This window comes from Sus scrofa, chromosome 14 (genome assembly GCF_000003025.6).
Source record: "Sus scrofa isolate TJ Tabasco breed Duroc chromosome 14, Sscrofa11.1, whole genome shotgun sequence".
Lineage (NCBI taxonomy): Eukaryota > Metazoa > Chordata > Mammalia > Artiodactyla > Suidae > Sus > Sus scrofa.
In genome coordinates, this window is record NC_010456.5 from 30,145,550 (window position 1) to 30,166,221 (window position 20,672).

General features: G+C 41.0%; 1 protein-coding gene across 5 annotated transcripts in view; it reads right to left on the minus strand.

Annotated features, from left to right (window-relative positions):
- Positions 9,369-20,672, minus strand: part of KNTC1 (kinetochore associated 1) — an 87,071-nt gene continuing 75,767 nt past the window's right edge. For 3 of the 5 annotated variants that reach the window (XM_021074083.1, XM_021074082.1, XM_021074084.1), the window contains 9 exons: positions 20,069-20,164; positions 19,422-19,478; positions 16,535-16,589; positions 16,389-16,452; positions 15,329-15,458; positions 14,181-14,270; positions 13,380-13,525; positions 11,807-11,897; positions 9,369-10,344 (listed from right to left, as the gene is read on the minus strand). In XM_021074083.1, the coding sequence (XP_020929742.1) occupies positions 10,324-10,344; positions 11,807-11,897; positions 13,380-13,525; positions 14,181-14,270; positions 15,329-15,458; positions 16,389-16,452; positions 16,535-16,589; positions 19,422-19,478; positions 20,069-20,164 (750 nt within the window). In that variant the 3' untranslated portion in view covers positions 9,369-10,323. The remainder of the gene's footprint in view (positions 10,345-11,806; positions 11,898-13,379; positions 13,526-14,180; positions 14,271-15,328; positions 15,459-16,388; positions 16,453-16,534; positions 16,590-19,421; positions 19,479-20,068; positions 20,165-20,672) is intronic. The other 2 variants (XR_002338925.1, XR_002338924.1) reach the window with 1 other exon arrangement.

The following is a 20,672-nucleotide window of genomic DNA, read 5'->3' on the forward strand; positions in this document are numbered from 1 at the left end:
GTGAATACAGAGATATTTGCGGCAAATAGGAGACAAACTTGAGTTTTTTCCACTGCCTTTTCAGAGGCCTAACAAAGGATGCTGGATGAAGACGATGTCACGGCAGAACTTGGTCACTGGCTTTCATCCTTCTGGTTCCTTTTCCTCTAAGGTGTCTTGGTTCACTTCTCCTGACAGCCCTCACCACTTACATTTTCTTTTCACTTTCGCTAAGTCCGGAGATGAAAGTCAAAATGAAAATATAGTAAAATCCCACCAGTAATCTCAATTGAACCAAAAGCATGGAACTTCCTGACAAAAGGCCACCTGCTAATATAAGAGCATGAAAACTTACAAATGAATGAAATATTACAATCAATACTGTAGAATGTGATTGTTTAAGAGTCATTTTAAAAACAGAGATTGAAGGCGTTCCCTTTGTGGCTCAGTGGTTAACGAACCCGACTAGGATCCATGAAGATGAGGGTTCAATCCCTGGCCCTGCTCAGTGGGTTAAGGATCCGGTGTTGCCGTGAGCTGTGGTATAGGTCGAAGATTTGGCTTGGATCCCACATTGCTACAGCTGTGCTGTAGGCCGGCAGCTGAAGCTCTGACTCATCTCCTAGCCTGGGAACCTCCATATGCCTCTGGTAAGGCTCTAAACCCAAAAAAACCCCCAAAAAACAAAAAGCACAGATTGAAGCACCAGCATATGCATCCATGTCATTTGATGACAAAATTTTTCCTAGATATTCTGGCTGCACAGGAACGAAAACAGCAGCAGCTACTCAACATGTGATATTATGGGGTGGGAAGAAAGAGGAAGAAATTTTGTAAATTACCACTTCTTCTTTTGAGGTATGAAATATATATGGATTATGAGTAACATATCCTTTTAAGACTTAAAAAAATCAGGTCTAGATAAAGTCTTGAAAAAACGAGTGGACAATGATCTTGGTTTTGAGATAAATGCAATTCTTCCTGGTTCATATTTCTTTGAATGCAAAGAATATCCTAACACTTCATACATAGATACATAATCATATAAATGAGATATTCTCTTAAGTTATTCAAGGAACTTGGGTTTTGAGTAAATATATAATGAAGAATGAGTGGGAGGTAACTAGGCAAAGGGAATGGGAACAAAGATTTGAAAGAACATAGTTTGGGAGTTCCCATCGTGGTGCCATGGAAATGAATCCAACTAGGAACCACGAGGTTGTGGGTTCGATCTCTGGCCTTGCTCAGTGGGTTAAGGATCCAGCGTTGCTATGAGCTGTGGTGTAGGTCACAGACTCGGCTCGGACCTGGATTGCTGTGGCTGTGGCATAGGCCGGAAGGCAGGCAGGCAGTGGTAGCTCTCCGATTGGACCCATAGCCTGGGGACCTCCATATGTGGAGGGTGCAGCCCAGAAAAGCGGGAAAAAAAAAAAAAGAAAAAAAGGAAACAGCATAGTATGTGCCAAGAACTTTTCCCAGAGACAAGACAGGGAGTGGAAAAAATCTGATCACAGTCTTACCTGATATCTTAAGAATGAACAAGTCTGTGTATACATATCGAAAATAAGTTAATAAAACACCCAAGAGTTCCCACTGTGGCACAATAGATTAAGAGTCTAAGTGCAGTGGCACAGGGTCACTGTGAATGTGTGGGTTTGATCCCTGGCCCGACACAGTGGGTTAAAGGATTTGGGCATCAGGGCAGTTGCAGCATAGGTTGCAGTTGTGGCTCTGATTCAATCCCTGCCTGGCCCAGGAACTTCCATATGCCACAGGTGTGGCCAGAAAATTAAACAAAAACCTCTAAAAGAATCGAGGTGGTTAAAAAACTGTAGGATATAGCAATATTTTTTAAAATAATAGCTTAGAGGTGGAAAAAACTCAAATTTCCATCAATGGATGAATGGATAAGCAAAATGAGATCTATTTAAGGGGCTGTTATCCCACCATAAAAAAGAACGAAGTGTCCACTCAGGCTACAACGTAGGTGAGCCTTGAAAACTTATGTTAAGTGAACAAAGGCTCCATATTGTATGACTCCATTTATAGGAAATGTCCAGAATAGGAAATTCATAGAGGCGGAGAGTAGATTAGTGGTGGCTTGTGGGGAGTGGGGATTGAAGGAGAGGAGGGGGATGGTAGTTAAAAATATGGGGTCTCTTTTAGAGGTGATGGAAATGTTCTAAAATTGTGGTGAAGGTTTATATATTTGTGAATATACTGAAAACCATTGAATTGTATGCTTTAAGGCTTTAGGTGAATTGTTTGGTATGTGAACTGCATTTCAATAAAGCACGTCTTTTTTTTTTTTTTTTTTTTTTTTAAGCTGTAGGATCACTTATCAAGGGAAAATCAGTTTGGGTTTTTTTGTCCTCTTTTTTGGCCACCCTGTGACATATGGAATTCCCAGGCCAGGGATCAGATCCAAGCTTCAGTTGTAACCTATACCACAGCTGCACCAACACCAGATCCTTTAACTTACCTCACTGTGCTAGGCCAGGATTTGAACTTGAGTCCTGATGCTGCAGAGAAACTGCTGATCCTGTTGCATCCCTCCTGGAACTCCAGAAAGTCAAGGTAGAGGTGGTATTCTTGGGTCCTATGGACATTGGAAGGAGAGTTCAGAAAGAGAAATTGCTCTAGAAATTTCTTTATTCCCTTTAGAAAACATTCAGCCTTGGTTGTTCTGAAAGCACGAGCCTTTGTTTTCTGGTTGCTTTTGAAGACATCAAGAGTGCTTGAAAGAAAAAAATGCAGATTAGGAAAAAACCAAACAAACAGGGAAAAAAACAAAACAAAACCCACTCTGTAGTTCTCTAATCTCTTGTCAAGTTTGGGTTAAGACTTAGCTGTTGTGAGCTAAGATTCAGAATCCTGCTGGGCGTCCTCATTGACATAGTATAGCGTGATGGCCACCGGACTCTGAGATGTGCAGATACACTGCGGACCTCACTTCTCCACAAACCTCAAGTGGGGATAAGCCAGAGGGAAGACAAGATGTTTGTCCTGGTATCTCTGCCCCCGTCATCAAGAGCACTGTAAGGTCTCCCACCAAGATGGCTAAAATTAGGAAGACTGATGATTCAAAGCCTTGTCAAGGATATGAAGCAATCCTTCTCTTACACGTGGCTGGTGGGCATGTAGATGGTACAACCCCTTTGGCAAGACCATGTGGCAATATTTACTAATGCACTTCCACTCCCTGAAACACACCCACTGGTTGTGAGGACTTCTGTCCACCAATTATAGCGTTGAGCGATGAATTCAGACTCAAGAGTAGATGCTGTAACAGTCCATTTATATAAAGTTCAAAACCAGGTAAAACTACTAATCAGTGATTATAGAGAACAGTAGTTACCAGTGGGGGTTCTGCTCTGGGAAGGGGCACAAGGTAGTCCTCTGGGGTGCTAGAATGTTCTATATTTTGATAAAGATTATCATTGTACAGCTTGTAAAAAGTAACCCAGCTTTGAACTTAAGATTTATGTAGGAGTTCCCGTCATGGCTAAGTGGTTAACAAACCTGACTAGCATCCACAAGGACACGGGTTCGATCCCTGGACTCCCTCAGTGGGTTAAGGATCTGGTGTTGCTACGAGCTGTGGTATAGGTCACAGACGTGGCTCAGATCTGGCGTTGCTATGAGCTGTGGTGTAGCCTGGCAGCCACAGCTCTGATTCAACCCCTAGTCTGTGAATGTGCATATACCACAGGTGCAGCCCTAAGAAGACACACGAAAAAATGTTGGGGTTTTCTTGGCCTCACTCACAGCATGCAGAAGTTTCCTGGCCAGGGGTCGAACCGGAACCACAGCAGCGACTGGAGCTGCTGCCATGATGCCAGATCCTGGGCCACATAGGAGCTTCTTAAAAGGGTTTTTTGTTTTTTTTTTTTTTTTTTTTTTTTTTTAGGGCCACACCCGTGGCATATGGAAGTTGTCAGGCTACAAGTCAAATAGGAGCTGCAGCTGCCGGCCTTCACCACAGCCACAGCAACGTGGGATCCGAGCCACGTCTGCAACCTACACCACAGCTCACGGCAATGCCACCAACGCAAGATCCTTAACCCACTGAGCGAGGCCAGGGATCAAACCTGCATCTTCATGGGTACCAGTTGGGTTAGTTATCACTGAGCCACGAGAGGAACTCCTCAAAAGTTTTTTAAAATTTATTTTATTAAAGCATTGTTGACTTACAGTGTTGTGTTTGTTTCTGCTGTACAGCAAAGTGACTTGTTTATACACATACATATACGTATTCTTTTTCATATTATTTTCCATTATGATTTATTACCAAAAGTTTTTACTGAAGGGCATGCAATTAAAAACTTGGGGGACCACGAGTCTATTATACCTAGGGTACCAACATTCAACACAAAAGGAACCAGCTGGTGATCTTAAATACATCTGTATGTTTACTTGGCTACTCCCATCTGGCTGGACATGATCACCAAAACTATTTAGTCTTATTCTCTTATTTAAAGATAACTTGGGGAGTTCCCGTCATGGCACAGTGGCTAACGAATCCGACTAGGAACCATGAGGTTGTGGATTCGATCCCTGGCCTCGCTCAGTGGGTTAAGGATCGGATGTTGATGTGAGCTGTGGTGTAGGTCACAGACGTGGCTCGGATCCCACGTTGCTGTGGCATAGGCCTGCGGCTACAGCTCCAATTAGACCCCTAGCCTGGGAACCTCCATATGCCATGGGAGCAGCCCAAGAAATGGCAAAAAGAAAAAAAAAAAAAAAAAAGATAACTTGGGGAGTTCCCTTTGTGGCTCAGCAGTTAATGAACCCAACTAGGATCCATGAGGATGTAGGTTCAATCCCTGGCCTAGCTCAGTGTGTTAAGGATCCGGCATTGCCGTGAGCTGTGGTGTAGGTCCCAACTCGGCTCGAATCTGATATTGCTGTGGCATAGGCTGGCAGCTATAGGTCTGATTGGACCCCTAGCCTGGGAATTTCCATATGCCATGGGTGCGGCCCTAAAAAAGCAAAATAAATAAATAAAGATAACTGTCAGAAACTACCCATGTGTTTACATAAGCATAGCAAGTAGATTCCAAATCTCTGGGCCCCAGAAAAAACAAGCAGAATGAAGACTGAATATCCTGCACCTTGTCAGACCAGATTTTCCATCTGTAGGAAGGGCAGGCAGAGGGCCCCACTAATTAAATTTTCTACTCCAACTAGTCCAAGGAAGAGCAGTTGAGCCACCTCGTGTAAAACAGGGATGATGAAAGAATGTGTATGAGTCATGAAAACTAACTATAGTACCTTATTTAGTGGCTAAATTCCTCCTTTTTTGTTATGCATAATGAGATGGCTTCATTTGTTCATGTGACCCTTAAGACACTGAAGGATGGAATTTTACCCCGAACGTGGGTAGCCTAAGTTCATTTATCTCACAGCTCTGTGTTAAGAGTCTACCACATGGGCATGGTGCTAAGGTTTGGGAACAAAAACATGAATAGGGAGCTAATGAAGAAGGCAGTGAAGATAACTTTGCATAGTACTGTGAAGGCTACTACGTTCATGCCCTACCAAGGGATGGGAAGAGGTTAGCCAGGGAAAAGGGGAGAGTGGTAGGCACTGAGGCTGGAAAGGCAGATGGGGCTGGATCCACTTCTAAGCTATGGAAGGGAAGGGTAGGTAGCACTGAGCTCTAACTGTGATCTGGCTTTCAAACCCTGTTCTCTTAAAAATGTGACCTGCCTGGGAGTTCCCATTGTGTCTCAGCAGTAACAAACCCAACTAGTATCCATGAGGATTCGGGTTTGATCCAGGGCCTCGCTCAGTGGGTTAAAGATCCCTCATGGCTGTGGCTATGGCTGTGGTGTAGGCCGGCAGCTATAGCTCTGATTCAACCCCTAGCCTGGGAACTTTCATATGCCGCAGGTGTGGCCCTAAAAAAAAAGAAAAAAAAAAAAAAAAGTTGGGAGACAATGTCTCAGAGAGTTCTGAGGACTGTTCCAAAGAGGTAAGACGGGAGGTCAGTACATATGTGATTTTGGTGAAGGGGTACGTGCAAGCAAGCACACTTCTGGTAGAAGGTTATTGCTAGTCACCAGGAACAGACATCTTGGTGGTTTTAGTGCTTTTCTAAGTGTGGGAAGAGGCAAGAAACTGGGTTCACAAAATCCTCTCCCGAGAATATCTGTGTTCTGTCAGTTTCCTCAGGGCACAAAGTGCCTCACCCTGATCTAATTTCCTTTCAGGGTGCGCTTTTACATGTTAGTGACTGCAGTGGTGAATGACTTGATTCTTGCAGAACTGGATGGTGGGCAACATTATTTTTTTTGTCTTCTTTTTGGTCTTTTTAGGTCCGCACCCACGGCATATGGAGGTTCCCAGGCTAGGGATCCAATCGGAGCTATAGCCGCCAGGTTTATGCCACAGCCACAGCAACCTGGGATCTGAATCTTGTCTGCGACCTACACCACAGCTCACAGCAATGCCGGATCTTTAACCCACTGAGCAAGGCCAGGGATCGAACACTCATCCTCAAGGATACTAGTTAGGTTAACCACTGAGCCACGACAGGAACTATAGCATTATTTATTTTATAATTCTTTCCTTTTGGTCTTAATTGCAACCAGGGTTTGGGAGGCATTTTGGGACCAATTTGTCCCAGGGTCCTAGGAATGCTCATTCCCAGGTCAGGTGCGGATTCTGTTGATAGGCTACTCAATACACCATTACTGGACTAGGTCCAGTTCACAGTAACCAAAGGTCTCTGGGCCACCTGCCTTACTGGTCTGTTATGGTTCAGAAAATAGTTCCCTCTTGTTGCTTCTTCCCATAGCTGGAGCTCCACTATTATAATCATTGATCTTATAGAACTATGTTTTTGATCATTGCAAGTTGCCTAATCATCATTAATTTTATCTGAGGTGCAGTCATATGTTTGGTAATGCAAGGAAACAATAATTTTGTAAAAGAGGCAAATATACGTAACACAGCTAGTAACATTAATAAAGTCATAAGAACTAGGAACTTAAGCTAAGAACTTCCAATTCAGTGTGGCCCAGTACTTCCCCAGGTCGCCTGATCAGCCTGGGTGGCACCCATTTTCAAGAGAACTGTTGTATTGGCATTTTACACAGTGTTCACCAAAGATGTCTCCACATACAAGGTGAATGGGGGGGGGTCATTGCGACTCCTTGTAGGATTGAGACAGGAATGTTATCTTTAAGGAGTTACATGACTGGTGCTAGAAAAACTGAGCTTTACGCTTGAGCAGGTATTTCTGCCATTGTGGAGTCTGGTTGATGCCTAAAGCACAGTGCACATGAGAGAGGACAAAACGAGCAGAGAAAAGGTTTTGTTTAAACCTTTCTTGTCTTAAAATGCGTATTTTTATTTCATCAAGATCTGTTTCTAATTTGAACAAAGGTGCCAGTGTGCCTCAGTTGGCAACTTGGATTTTGTTAAGTGACATGGGGAGCCAGTAAAAAGTATGAAGCAAGACAATGGTGAGATCTCGCTTTTGTTTTTTTTTTTTTGTCTTTTTGCTATTTCTTTGGCCGCTCCTGTGGCATATGGAGGTTCCCAGGCTAGGGGTCGAATCGGAGCTGTAGCTGCCGGTCTACACCAGAGCCGCAGCAACGCAGGATCCGAGCCGCGTCTGCAACCTACACCACAGCTCACAGCAACGCCGGATCGTTAACCCACTGAGCAAGGGCAGGGACCGAACCCGCAACCTCATGGTTCCTAATCGGATTCATTAACCACTGCGCCACGATGGGAACTCCTGTTTTTTTTCTTGCCTGCACCCATGGCACAGGAAAGTTCCCTGGCCAGGAACTGAACCTGCACCACAGCTGTGACCTGAGCCACAGCAGTGACAATGCCGGATCCCCAACCCACTGTGCCATCAAGGGAACCCCATCTTATGTTTTAAGAATATACTTAGGGAAGGGAATGAAGAATGGCTGTATGGAGCCAGGAGTGGAATAAAAATAACACCATGGTAAATAAAAATATAGTAACAGAGTTCTCTGTGGCTCGGGGGGTCAAGGATCCTGCATTGTCACCACTATGTCTTGGGTCACTGCTATGGTGCATGTTTGATTCCTGACCCCCAAACTTCTGCATGCCATAGGTGTGGCCAAAAAAAATAATAAAAATATAATAAAAAGTCAACAAAAAGGATCCTGGCCACTTATGTATTTGAACTTTTTAAGATTTTTATTTTCTATTATAGTTGACTTACAATGCTGTCAATTTCTGCTGTACAACAAAGTGACCCAGTCATACATACATATATATATATATACACGCATTCTTTTTCTCACATTATCCTCCATCATATTCCATTACAAGTGACTAGATATAGTTCTCTGTGCTATACAGCAGAATATATTTGAACTTAAATCCAAATATATTTATATTACAAAAAAATCACTTCTTTGGCTTATCAAAAACTCGTTACCTGTCAGAATTTGTATGCGTGTTAATCTTCCCATTTATTTGATCTACTTCCAATTTAAAATTATTTTATTAAGGTAAATTGACATAACATCAATTTCAAGTATACAACACAGGGGTTTGATATTTGTACATACTAGGAAATGATCGTCACAATAAATCTAGTTAACATCCAGAACTTTATACTGAATAATGAAACCAGGGTTAAGGCTGGGAAAGAACTCCTTTTAGCCCGGCTTGAGTGCAGGAAGCTCAAAATTTCATTTTCATTTGCTGCGTTCTAGTGCCACCACTTGACCCTTTCGTTCTTTGCACATTCATGCCCAAGAATACTGTCACAGACTCTACTTATCATCTCAGCCTTATAATTAGTTTTCTTAAGGTGCACATAGACATTGATGAAACACAAATGTAAATGCTGAGACACTATTTTCACCTATCAAAGTAGCAACAAGTTTTAAAAAGTATCCTTGGGGAGGATAGGGAAAGTAAAACAGACAAGGGTTTCTGGTAGGAACTGGCTTCTGTGAAGAAGACCTTTAGAAATGCATGCAGTTTGGCCATTTTCGCTTTGTCTTTAAAAGGTCCTTCATTTCCTTTGAACCAGTAAATCTGTTATTAGGAATGTATCTTAAGGACATAACTCCAATACAGAAAAAGCTTTGTGAAAGATATTGGTGCAAATGTCCAGAAGAGTAAGTGGATGACCATTTAAATCTCCTACAAGTAAGAGGTTTACAAATAAGGGGATTAAGGCTTTGAAATGTTATGTAACTTGCCCAGGAGCACACAGTTAGTAGGCGAGAGAGTCAGAGGTCAAACCCAGACTGGTTTTAGTCCCAAACCCATGTTACTGAATCATATTACATTAAGTTTTCTATACACTGAGAAATACTAAAAATAGTATTTCTATATATTGAGAAATACTATTTTTCTCAACAGGCAAAACAAAGGCAAGTGAATTCTAGCAGAATCAAATTGAGTTTATTCACAAATAGAACAAAAAACTGCGAAGGGAGAGAGAGGTGTGACGAGCAATTCTGTGAGTGGGGCATCAGCGCCGCCTTCCAGCTCCATGCTGCCCCTGCAGGCCAGCCTCTGCCCTACTGGAGGCTTCCGGCCTGCAGACAGCCTCCTCCAGACTCCCTGCCAGATGGCTTCTGTTCAGTCCTGTCATTTCTTGGCACTGACGCCAATTAGAGAACTAGAAGGTGGGAGAAAGCAAAATGCTGCTTCTCTTACCTTTCAGAGATGGCTTAGCAGCCGGCAGCATGACTCGGCAGCTTTGGGGCCGAGGCTCAGCCACCTGAACAGCAGTTCCCCGTAATGCCCCAGCTCAGAGGCAAGGCAGCTTCTGATGTTCTGGGAACAGCCCCTTCCCTTTAGCTTCTCCAGCACTACCCTCCAATCTCCCCTTTGCCTTTCAGTCCTTTTGACACCTTTGTAATCAATTCCTGACCCTCAATCCTTCTCTGCTTGAACTACCTAGGGTGGCTGCCATATTTCTGGCTGGTCACTGACTGATACACTCTGCAGCTTAGATTATATACATATTTACCAGAACGATATTAAAAAGACTGATGTTTATATAGGTGGAAGAAACAAAATAGAAGTAGTTGCTTTTCTTACGGGGGAGGAGCAAAATACTTTCCTTCATAATGGAGTGCAAAAAACTGAGAGTTTCTTTAAGTCATATACGTAACTGGCAAAAAAAAAAAAAAAAAAGATTTATTAATTCAGGACATGAGTTCTTTATGCGACAAGTGTCTATTATTAAGCATCTTGGTTATTTCTTCTTGAAGGACATTTGACAATAGCTATAACACACACTGCACAATTTAAACCTACAATAAATATGGTCAGTTAATAGCAGAATCCAAACTTCTTATTCTTCTTGGAAAAAGGTTTGATGATCTACTATGATCCATTAAGAAACATCTAAATGAGAAGAAACACAGAAGCATTTTCATGAGTGTCAGTTTTTTAAATAGAAAGTGGTTTGATAAACTATAAAATTTAAGACTAAACTATATTACTAAAAATTATGTATAAAATTATTTGGCTTTTTAGACAGATATGCTTGAAGAAAATCATACATTTAAGGGCCATAAATTTGAACCAAGACTCTTTCTCCCCCTCTTTCTCTCTCTTTTTTTTTTGCTATGGATGAAGCATATGGAAGTTTCCAATATTCCCTCTTTTTGAAAAAAATTAATCTTATGCCTTTGAGCACTAGAGATCAGAAGTGACAAGTGAAGTTATTAATGGATGTTAACAAAATGGAGGCTTTTTTTTTTTTTGGCTCTTTAGGGCCACATCCATGGCATATGGAAATTCCCAGGCCAGGGGTTGAATTGGAGCTACAGCTGCCAGCCTACACCACAGGCACAGCAAAGCAGGATCCAAGCCATGTCTTCAACCTATACCACAGCTCACGGCAACACCAGATCCTTAACCCACTGAGTGAGGCCAGGGATCGAATCCTGCAACCTCATGGTTCCTAGTCGGATTCGTTTCCGCTGCACCATGACGGGAACTCCAAAATAAAAAACTTTAAGTTCAGAATAGGAATAGAAGTGATTTACATACATATTTTATATAAAAAACATTTGGAAGAATGTATACCAAAATGTTAACATTGATCTTATCTCTAGTTACTGAGATTTCCAGTGATCAGTTTTATTGGATTTTTATTTTTTGCTCTTCCAATTTTGTTTTTTTCCTATAGTGAACTACATCTCTTAGCTAATTAAAGAAGGAAAAGAAATAAAAACAATGAATACTCAAGCACAACATTAATCAATGCCTTTTTTTTTGGTCTTTTTAGGGCTGCACCCGCAGCATATGGAAGTTCCCAGGCTAGAGGTCAAATTGGAGCTGCAGCTGCTGGCCTACACCACTGCCATAACAATGTCAGATCTGAACTGCATCTGTGACGTAGACCACAGCTCATGGGACCCTTACCCTGGTGAGGCCAGGGACTGAACCTGAGTCCTCATGGATACTAGTCGGGTTTGTTACTGCTGAGCCACAATGAGAACTCCAATCAAAGCCTTTTAAAGTTCAGTTTTTCACATCCTTCTGTATTTAAAAACAAGACTTCACAAGGACACGTAATGCTGGAAAGCACCTGAGAGGCCAAGAGGGCCAGATCTGAAAATGGCAGACTGCACAGGTACAGCTACTGGCCTCAGAGCACTGCTGCCTTGTGACACAGCTGAGAGTGGAAGCGAGGCCCGCCTGATTCCTGATCAAGGGCTCTCTCATACAAAAAAATACATGCAGTGATGCATAAAAACACATTTATCTCCAGAATGCCAGAACAGGTAGACTCAATTTCAAAATCCCGGAAATAGAAATAGTGCCAGGTTAGAACCCAATAACTCTGGGCCAGATTTACCTTCAGAGTTTCACAGGGAGTAGCGTCTGGTGGCACAGGTTTCCCACAATGCTTGTAATACTCAGTTATAAAGACCGAAGCTTCATCTAAACTATGGAATCAGAAAAGAAGAGGGGCATGAAGAAAATTTGGGAGTGATAGATATGTTGGCTCTCTTGACCACAGTGAAGGCTTCCAAGCTGTCTCCCCAAATCAAAATGTATCAAAGTGCACACTTGAAGTATGTGCAGCTTATTACATATATCTCAACTTTAGCTCAAAAAATACTACTCATTCATTCATGACAACCTGTGGTTATGGTTGAATCACAAGTGGTAAACAAGCAGAAAGAAACCCATGGCATGGCAACGGGAAAGTGACACCTCCCAAGTGACCCACACAGTCAGACCAAATGTAGGGATGGGCCCGGTAAGGATTTCAATCCTGATAGCTTTTCCTTTCTTCAGTGCCAGCCCATTTCTCCCATTTTTCACTTTCCAAATCCGCTCCCAAGCCTATCCCAAGGAGCTTTCTGTTTCTAAACTTGTGGGTGCTGGAAAATTAGATAACCAAACTCAGAAAAACTTATGTTACAGATACCTACCAATTTTCTGGTCAAGTGTCTTAAGTTGTATCGTAGAGATTGATGGATTTGCCATGGTATGCAGGGCTTGATGTGTGATCTCTGTTCCCAGACCAGGGACTGAATCTGGGCTACACTTGTGAAACCCCTAGGCTTTCACCTAACTACTAGGCCACCAGGGAACTCCCTAATGTAGGGTTTTATTTATTTTTGTCTTTTTAGGGCTGTACCTGTGGCATATGGAAGTTCCCAGGCTAGGGGTCAAATTGGAGCTGCAGCTGTCTTGGCCTATACCACAGCCACAGCAACGTGGGATCTGAGCCGTGACTTTCACCTACACCACAGCTCACGGCAACGTGGGATCCTTAACTCATCGAGCAAGGTTAGGGATCGAACCTGTATCCTCATGGATACTAGTAAGGTTTGTTACTGCTAAGCCACGACGGGAACTCCTAATGTAGGGTTGCAGAGCAGGACTATAAGACACCTATTTTGGTAATTCAGGCAGCTTGATTAACTGTTTGGTTCCAAGAGATTAGGTTCCAAGACAAGTACCCTATGAATACCCTGTGTTAGTGGCACAGTAGTGATGCTACAGCTTAATATGTGGAGCCTTTAATTATAACCAAATAGCTTTAAAATTATTTGACGTTTTCCTCCAAAGTAAAAATAAATTTTAAGGAAATTCTACATTAAGGTTTTTCTGATTTTTATTTTTTTTTTTTGTTTTTTGTCTTTTTAGGGCTGCACCTGTGGCATATGGAGGTTCCCAGGCTAGGGGTCGAATCGGAGCAGTAGCTGCTAGCCTACGCCACAGCCGCAGCCATGCTGGATCCGAGTCGTGTCTGCGACCTGTACCACAGCTCACAGCAGCAACACTGGATCCTTAACCCACTTATTAAGGCCAGGGATCGAACCCACAACCTCGTGGTTCCTAGTCGGATTTGTTTCCACTGCGCCACGACGGGAACTCCAACATTAAGATTTTTTTAAAAAATTGTATTAACTTACCTTAACTCATTTGCCAAATAGTTTACTAGCTCAGTGATGCTGTTGGTATTCATCATGTGTGATTTCAACACTGTGAAGTATTTTGTCTTTGCCAAAATCCCAAACTCCTTCTTGTCTATGATATTATTCAGAACCAGACTTCTAATCTATGGAATGACAGGTATCATCATATTCAAAACATGTTTTGCCAAGTCCTATTCAATACCAAGACATTCCTGATAATTAGGAGTTAAATTATCACTGCAGGTGGAAGAGGGATGGCTTTGGCTCATGTCAGCATAGAGTGAATAAATAATACATTATTGTTGTTAAGCACTTTAGGAGTTTTTCGGGGTTTTTTTCCTTCTTCTTTTTTTTTTTTTTTTGGCTACACAGGCAGCAAATGGAAGTTTCTGGGCCAGGAACTGAATCTGAGATGCAGCTGCAACCTACTCCACAGCTGCGGCAATGCCAGATCCTTTAATCCACTGTGCTGGGACAATTGCCTCTGCAGAGACAATGCTGGATTCTTAACCTGCTGCGTCACAGTGGGAACTCCAGCACTTTAGTACTTCTTATGAGGAAAATCTGTTCACAATGACAAGCATTGAAGGCTACAGAATTTTCCACTGAGCATAGCAGTAAGCAGGACAGCCAGGGTCCTTGCCATTTAAAAATTTATTGAGGTTTTAATGAAAGCAAAATAATTGTCTATATGAAGAAACATCAAGATGCTAAGTTTTCACTTAATCTTGGTTTGGGGAAAATTATTACCTTCTAAAAACAAACTTTTTCATAACGAAAGAAGAAAATGCCTCTTACTTGATGTGAAAACCCTGCCAACCGGCCAGTATTCATATGCTCCTCTAATTGCTGTAAAACGATCTGAGGGTCACAGGAGCCCAGAAAATTCTATAGGAAAAAAATTTAAAACACAATGAATAGATAAGTATGATTACTACTAATTTCTGTCAAGCCTAGAAAGTTTTCATTTTAAAATCTGAAATATCTTAAAGCTTATCTACTAGGAAAAAAACACCTTTACCAACCAAAAAAATTACTGAAATAAAGGGAGAGAAAGCATTTTACAAATACCCATTCCTCCACCAAAAAAGAACTGTTTAATAAGCATTTTGTCCTTCTAAGTGCCAAAAGAAATCTATTTAAACACTAAAACTTTGAAAAGCATCAACAGATGAGTTTAAGAATAGTCAGAAAAGAACAAAGTCAAAGATGGGCACAGATGGTTTCAAAAAAAATGCAATGACTAGAGCAAGTGACAAAAAAACATGCCTGTTCATTTATATAGATCTCTAGGTACTGGCTTCTCTACCCGTGGGGAAATGATTGTAAAACATCTCAAAATGCTTCGTTCTATTTATTCTATAGTATAAAGGGAATGGAGTTATTTTTAAAAGTTCTGTCCTCATACTGCTTCTGGCTCCTTTGTTAGACACCCACACACAGCCTGACTCTTCCCTCCCTTCTTCTCCCACATATAGTCACCAAGTCACGCTGCCCCCCATCTTCTCCACTGAGTTCATTCTCGTTGCCACCATTCTACTTTGGGCACTTTTCCCCTGAAGCTTCCCTTCCCTCGTCACAGAGTTGCTGGATATGGATCAAGTGAGATAAATTCCTATTCAAATCCAATAGCTTTCCCAGAGTTTTACTTCTTGCCACATTTCTCTTCTGACCAAGCCCATGGGGACTATTCCTTCGAAAATACTGCCTGACCATTTCACTTTTCTCTTCCAGGAAAATTCATTGCTCCCCATGGATAAAGAATGAGGTTTCAACCCCTCTTCAGGCATCCCTCAGATAAACTTTCATCTATTCTTCAGTCTTACCTCCCACCCCACTCATGCTTTACAGGTTTGGTAAAAACAAAGTGCAACCTTTTGCAGGGGACATGCAACCTGAGCCCTTCTGTTTCCTTGGCAGTCCTGGAGGAATAATTTACAAGATACCTTTATTTCCTGGTGCCTTTTTTCCGAGTGGGGCATGAGCATCAGACAGGCTAATGCAAAAGCTGGAAGGTCTAACTGGACATACTGCCTGGCCACTCTGATCAGGTCAAGATCATCTGAAACTGGACATCTTTAAGAGAGTTTGTTAATTAGTTAATAACCTGATTTACTAGATTATATTGGCCTTCCTAGTTTTCCACAGTGCTTACAAGTCTATGCTTTCAGAAATTTTAAACATTAAAGTGCTAGAGCATTAAATATGCCTAGTAACAAGTAACTCGAGTCTTTTAATTTTTTTTTTTTTGGCCGCATCTCCGCCATGTGGAAGTTCCCAGACTGAACCTGCACTACAGCAATGACTGGAGCCATAGCAGTGACAACACCAGATCCTTAACCTGCTGAGCCACCAGGGAACTCTTCATGGAATAAAAGAATCTATCTACATAGACTCCTTGTTGAAGCTATGAGTGTCTGAAAGTCTATACATGGCTAAAGATGAATACTTAAAAGACTCAACATCTATAAGACAACACTGTATGATTTACAGTATTCACAAAAGATACCCTGTACTGGGAGTTCCCATTGTGGCACAGCAGAAATGAATCCACCTAGTAACTATGAGGTTGCAGGTTCGATTCCTGGGCTTGCTCAGTGGGTTAAGAATCTGGCGTTGCCATGAGCTGTGGTGTAGGTCACAGATGTTGCTCGGATCCTGTGTTACTGTGGCTGTAGTGTAGGCCAGCAGCTGTAGCTCTGATTGGACCCCTAGCCTGGGAACCTTCATATACTGCGGGTGTGGCCCTAAAAAGCAAAAAAAAAAAAAAAAAAGATACCCTGTACTTACATTAAATATGGATACAAATTTTAGAGGATGCATATTGAATAAAGTTCACTAGTTGTACTGCATGTTGGAAAGTAGACATTGTAAAAACAAGAGAGATATTTTATTTTCAAATCAAGAGGTAAAATGGAAATTACTCATAACAAATGTTTATTAGAAAGGAATTTTACAAGCAACAGATTTGATTTGGGGGGCTAGGAAGACAAATACTTTACTTACTCCAGAACAGCAATGAGACTCTCACAACAATCTGACAGCTGACTGGGGCTTAAAGGACAAGAGGCTGAGAATAAAAAACAATAATGTGTATATATACATAGAACTATGAAATGCTATTGTCAATGTTTCAGGGGAGAGAAAAATACCTGAAAGTAGTGGTATCTGAATCACACGCTGCCAAGCTTTGCTGAAGTAGGGAACCTGTGGAAACAAGCCTATTAAGGAATTCATGTCTGGAATCTTATGAACTCCCCTTTTTTTGCACTGCAGAACTATATATGGTTAGAGCTCATAGTCTTGATGCTAAGACCAAACTCATAAGTTGATACCTCCCTGTTTTACATCTTTAATATTCTAGTATAATTTCCTCCATAATTGTGTATTTGAGAATATTGACATACAGTCCTCGCTGATATGTTATTATTATTATTTGCCCTGTTAAATACTCTTATATTTACATTTTTAGAAATTGAAGTACAGTTGATTTACAATATTATATTAGTTTCAGGTGTACAGCATAGAGATCCAGTACTTTTACAGATTATACTCTATTAAAAGTTATTATAATGGCTATAATTCCTTGTGCTATACAATATTATTGTTTATCTATTTTACATATAGTAGTTTGTATCTCTTAATTCCATACCCCTAATTTGCCCCCTCTTCACTCTCCTCTTTGGTAACTACTAGTTTGTTTTCTACATTTGTGAGTCTATTTCTATTTCACATATATACTCATTTGTCTTTTTTAGATTCCATATAGAAGTAATATCATACAGTATTTGTCTTTCTCTGTCTGACTTCTTTCATTAAGCATAATATTCTCTAGGTCCATCCATGCTGCAAGTGGCAAAACTTCAGTCTTTTTTTAATGGCTGAATAATACTCCATTCCATTGTGTGTACCTGCCACCCCCCATCATTATCCATTTGTCTGTTGATGAGTCTTAGAGTTGCTTCCACATCTTGGCTATTGTAAACAGTGTGGTAAGGAACACTGGGGTGCATGTATCTTTTCATGATTCATTATTGTTCCATTTGGGAAAAAAGTATCAAAATCCAACTCAGAAAACAAAATTTATACCAAGTCCATTATGTGCCAGACACTTTGCTAGGACCATAGGAAAGGAGAAAGAACAGAAAGAATTTCAAAAAATGAATTAGGAGCAGTTCCTGTTGTGGCTAAGTGGTTAACGAACCTGACTAGTATCCATGAGGACGCAGGTTCTATTGCTGGCCTTGCTCAGTGGGTTAAGGATCCACAATTGCTGTGGCTGTGGTGTAGGCCTGAAGCTATAGCTCTAATTTGACCCCTAGCCTGGCAACTTCCATATACCAGAAGTGTGGCCCTAAAAAGCAAAAAAAAAAAAAAAAAAAAAAAAAGAAAAGAAAAGAGTAAGGCAACACATAAATTTTCATCAGTAGGGGAGCTGTTAAGTAACTTATATTTTATTCTATATTTTGGAGAACATTAAGAGTTAAAAATAATGAGATATCTCAAAAGGCTAAATGGTTATCCTAAGACCCAACAATTCTACTCCTAGATATATACTAAAGAAAAATAAAAACATACATCCACATGAAAACATGTACACAAATGTTCACAGAGCAGCATTACTCACAATAACCAAAAAGTGGAAGGAACCCAAAAAACCATAAACTGATAAATGGATAAATAAAATGTAGTCTACCATAAGATAGAATATTTTTCAGCAATAAAAAGGAGTAATGTACTGATAACATGCTATAATGCAACTGAACCTTGAAAACATCATGGTAAGTAAAAGAAGGACAAAAGGCCACATATTATATGAGTCCACTGATATGAAATGTCCATAGAGAGACAAATCCAGAGAGAGAGAAAGTAGACTAGTGGTTACCAGGGGCTGGAGTGAGGGAGAAAGGGGGATTGGATAACTGCTAATGGATAGGGGGTATAGTTTTGGGGTGAAGAAAATGTTCTAGAATTACACAGAGGTCATGGTAACAAACTTTGTGACTATTAAAGCCACTTAACTGCATACTTTAAAAGGTAAATTTTACACGTGAATTCAAGAAAAAAGAGATCTATATGTGTTGATATGAAACAATCTCCAAGATACCATAGTTATGTTTTACTAAGCATATTTCTATAGTCTTACTTTATTACACTAGAATAAATTATATATTCCTATTATGTATTACACATATTACATATATAATGATTATATGTATTATACATATAGTGATTACATGATATTATTGTACATAATGTATTATATATAATATACATACCATATACACAACACACACATATGTCTATATACATATATATGTGTTATATATATAATGTATTTTATATATAGTGATTTTTTTTCAGGACTGCACCTGCAGCATATGGAAGTTCCCAGGCTAGGGGTTGAATCGCAGCTGCAGCTGCTGGCCTACACCACAGCCACAGCAATGCTGGATTCGAGCCGAGTTTGCGACCTAGACCACAGCTCATGGCAACGCCAGATCCTTGACAGACTGAGTGAAGCCAGGGATCGAACCCACAATCCTAGTTGCAGGTTTCTAGTCAGATTCATTTCCACTGAGCCACAATGGGAATTCCAGTGATCTTATATACATATAATGATTATATGTATATGTATATATACATAGAGAGAGTGATTATATGTGTGAACAACACATGAAATTGAAAAAAAAAATGAGTAAGAACATGGTCTCTGACTTTACGGATCTTCAAAGTCTAAGAGGAGCAGGTGAACTGTAGTATAAGTGCAGTAGTTGAACTACACTGTGACTAATGTTACAGCTGAGCCAAAATGTTTTGAGGGCATTAAGTGAAGATGTAACTCATGAAGCCTGAGAACTGGGAGAAGCGATGTCTTGGAGAAGGAGGTGATGCCTGAGCTAAGTCCAGGTACATTTTAATGGAACAAACGGCATCCTGCAGCTTTACTGTGGAGCTGACTACTTAGTCCAGTGTCCCAGTGAGGCCAGCAAGTATAATGATTAAATTCTATAATGTTTACTTTAGAAAACTACATACCTGCCATAAAGAATGGATGCTAGAAATGGCTGTTAAAACCTTCCTTAGATAAGGAATCTGAAAAAATAAAACAGAAGTTCTAAAGACCACCAAAAAGGAAAACTCCAATGTGAAATAACAAATTCTTAAACTTTCACAAGGAATATCAGTAAAACTTATCTTCCATGAGGAACACCAGAGAAGGTCACTGATGAGTTCAAACATCAAAAAAGGCCAGGGAAACTTCTGTTTGTTTCCAGTGAAATTTATGTCAGTTGATTTTGCATTTACTCTGGCCTAACCCCAAGTTCTTTAGTTGGGCACAAACCCAACAAGAGCGAATGTTTTTAGCATACGTCTATTTAATAGCAAGTATCAGTTGCAAAATGTTTAGGACACGTAGTGCAAAATCTCTTTCTTTTCTTTTTTTGTTTTTGTTTCCCCTTTTCTGGTCACCCCAAGACATATGGAGTCCCTGGGCTGGGGATCAGAGCCAAGCCGCAGCTGTGACCTATGGCAACGCTGGATCCTCTAACCCACTGTGCCAGGCCAGGGATAGAACCTGCATCCTGGTACAACAGAGACGCTGCAAATCCCCTTGTGCCACAGCAGGAACTCCATGTGCAAAATCGTTAAAATACTCTGCAGTCTAGGGCACTGAGTCTTACCATATTGAAGCCAAGAAGTTTTTGCAAGAGTCCATTCCACAGGGGCAGATCATAGATTTTGTATTCTAAACAAAGCTCAGTCACCAACTTTACCGCCTGAAGCAGAAAAAGAAAAAAATATCCTGCTGTTTCAGGACACCAGTAAATCAAACCACCTTTGGAAAAAGTAGGGCAGCTGAAAACAAAATATGCTTATAATCAAGGTATGTTTATTTGTCTAATTGCAATGAAGGCCCTCATCTCCCTAGGGAAAGAAAAACAATTACTCCTTTTTTCTTTTTAGGGCCACACCCATGGCATATGGCAGTTCCCAGGCTAGGGGTTGAATGAGAGCTGCAGCTGCTGGCCTACAGCACAGCCACAGCCACATAGGATCTGAGCCACATCTGCAACGTACATCACAGTTCATGGCAACGCCAGATCCTTAACCCACTGAGCAAAGCCAGGGATTGAACCCACATCCTCATGGATCCTAGTTGGGTTCTTAACCTGCCGAGCCACAACAGGAACTCCTATTCTTCTTCTTTCTTGCTGTTATGGACTCAAAAACAGCATCTCAGACTTCCCTCTGCCCCTTTGCTTTCTTCTGTCTGAAGTAGGGAGT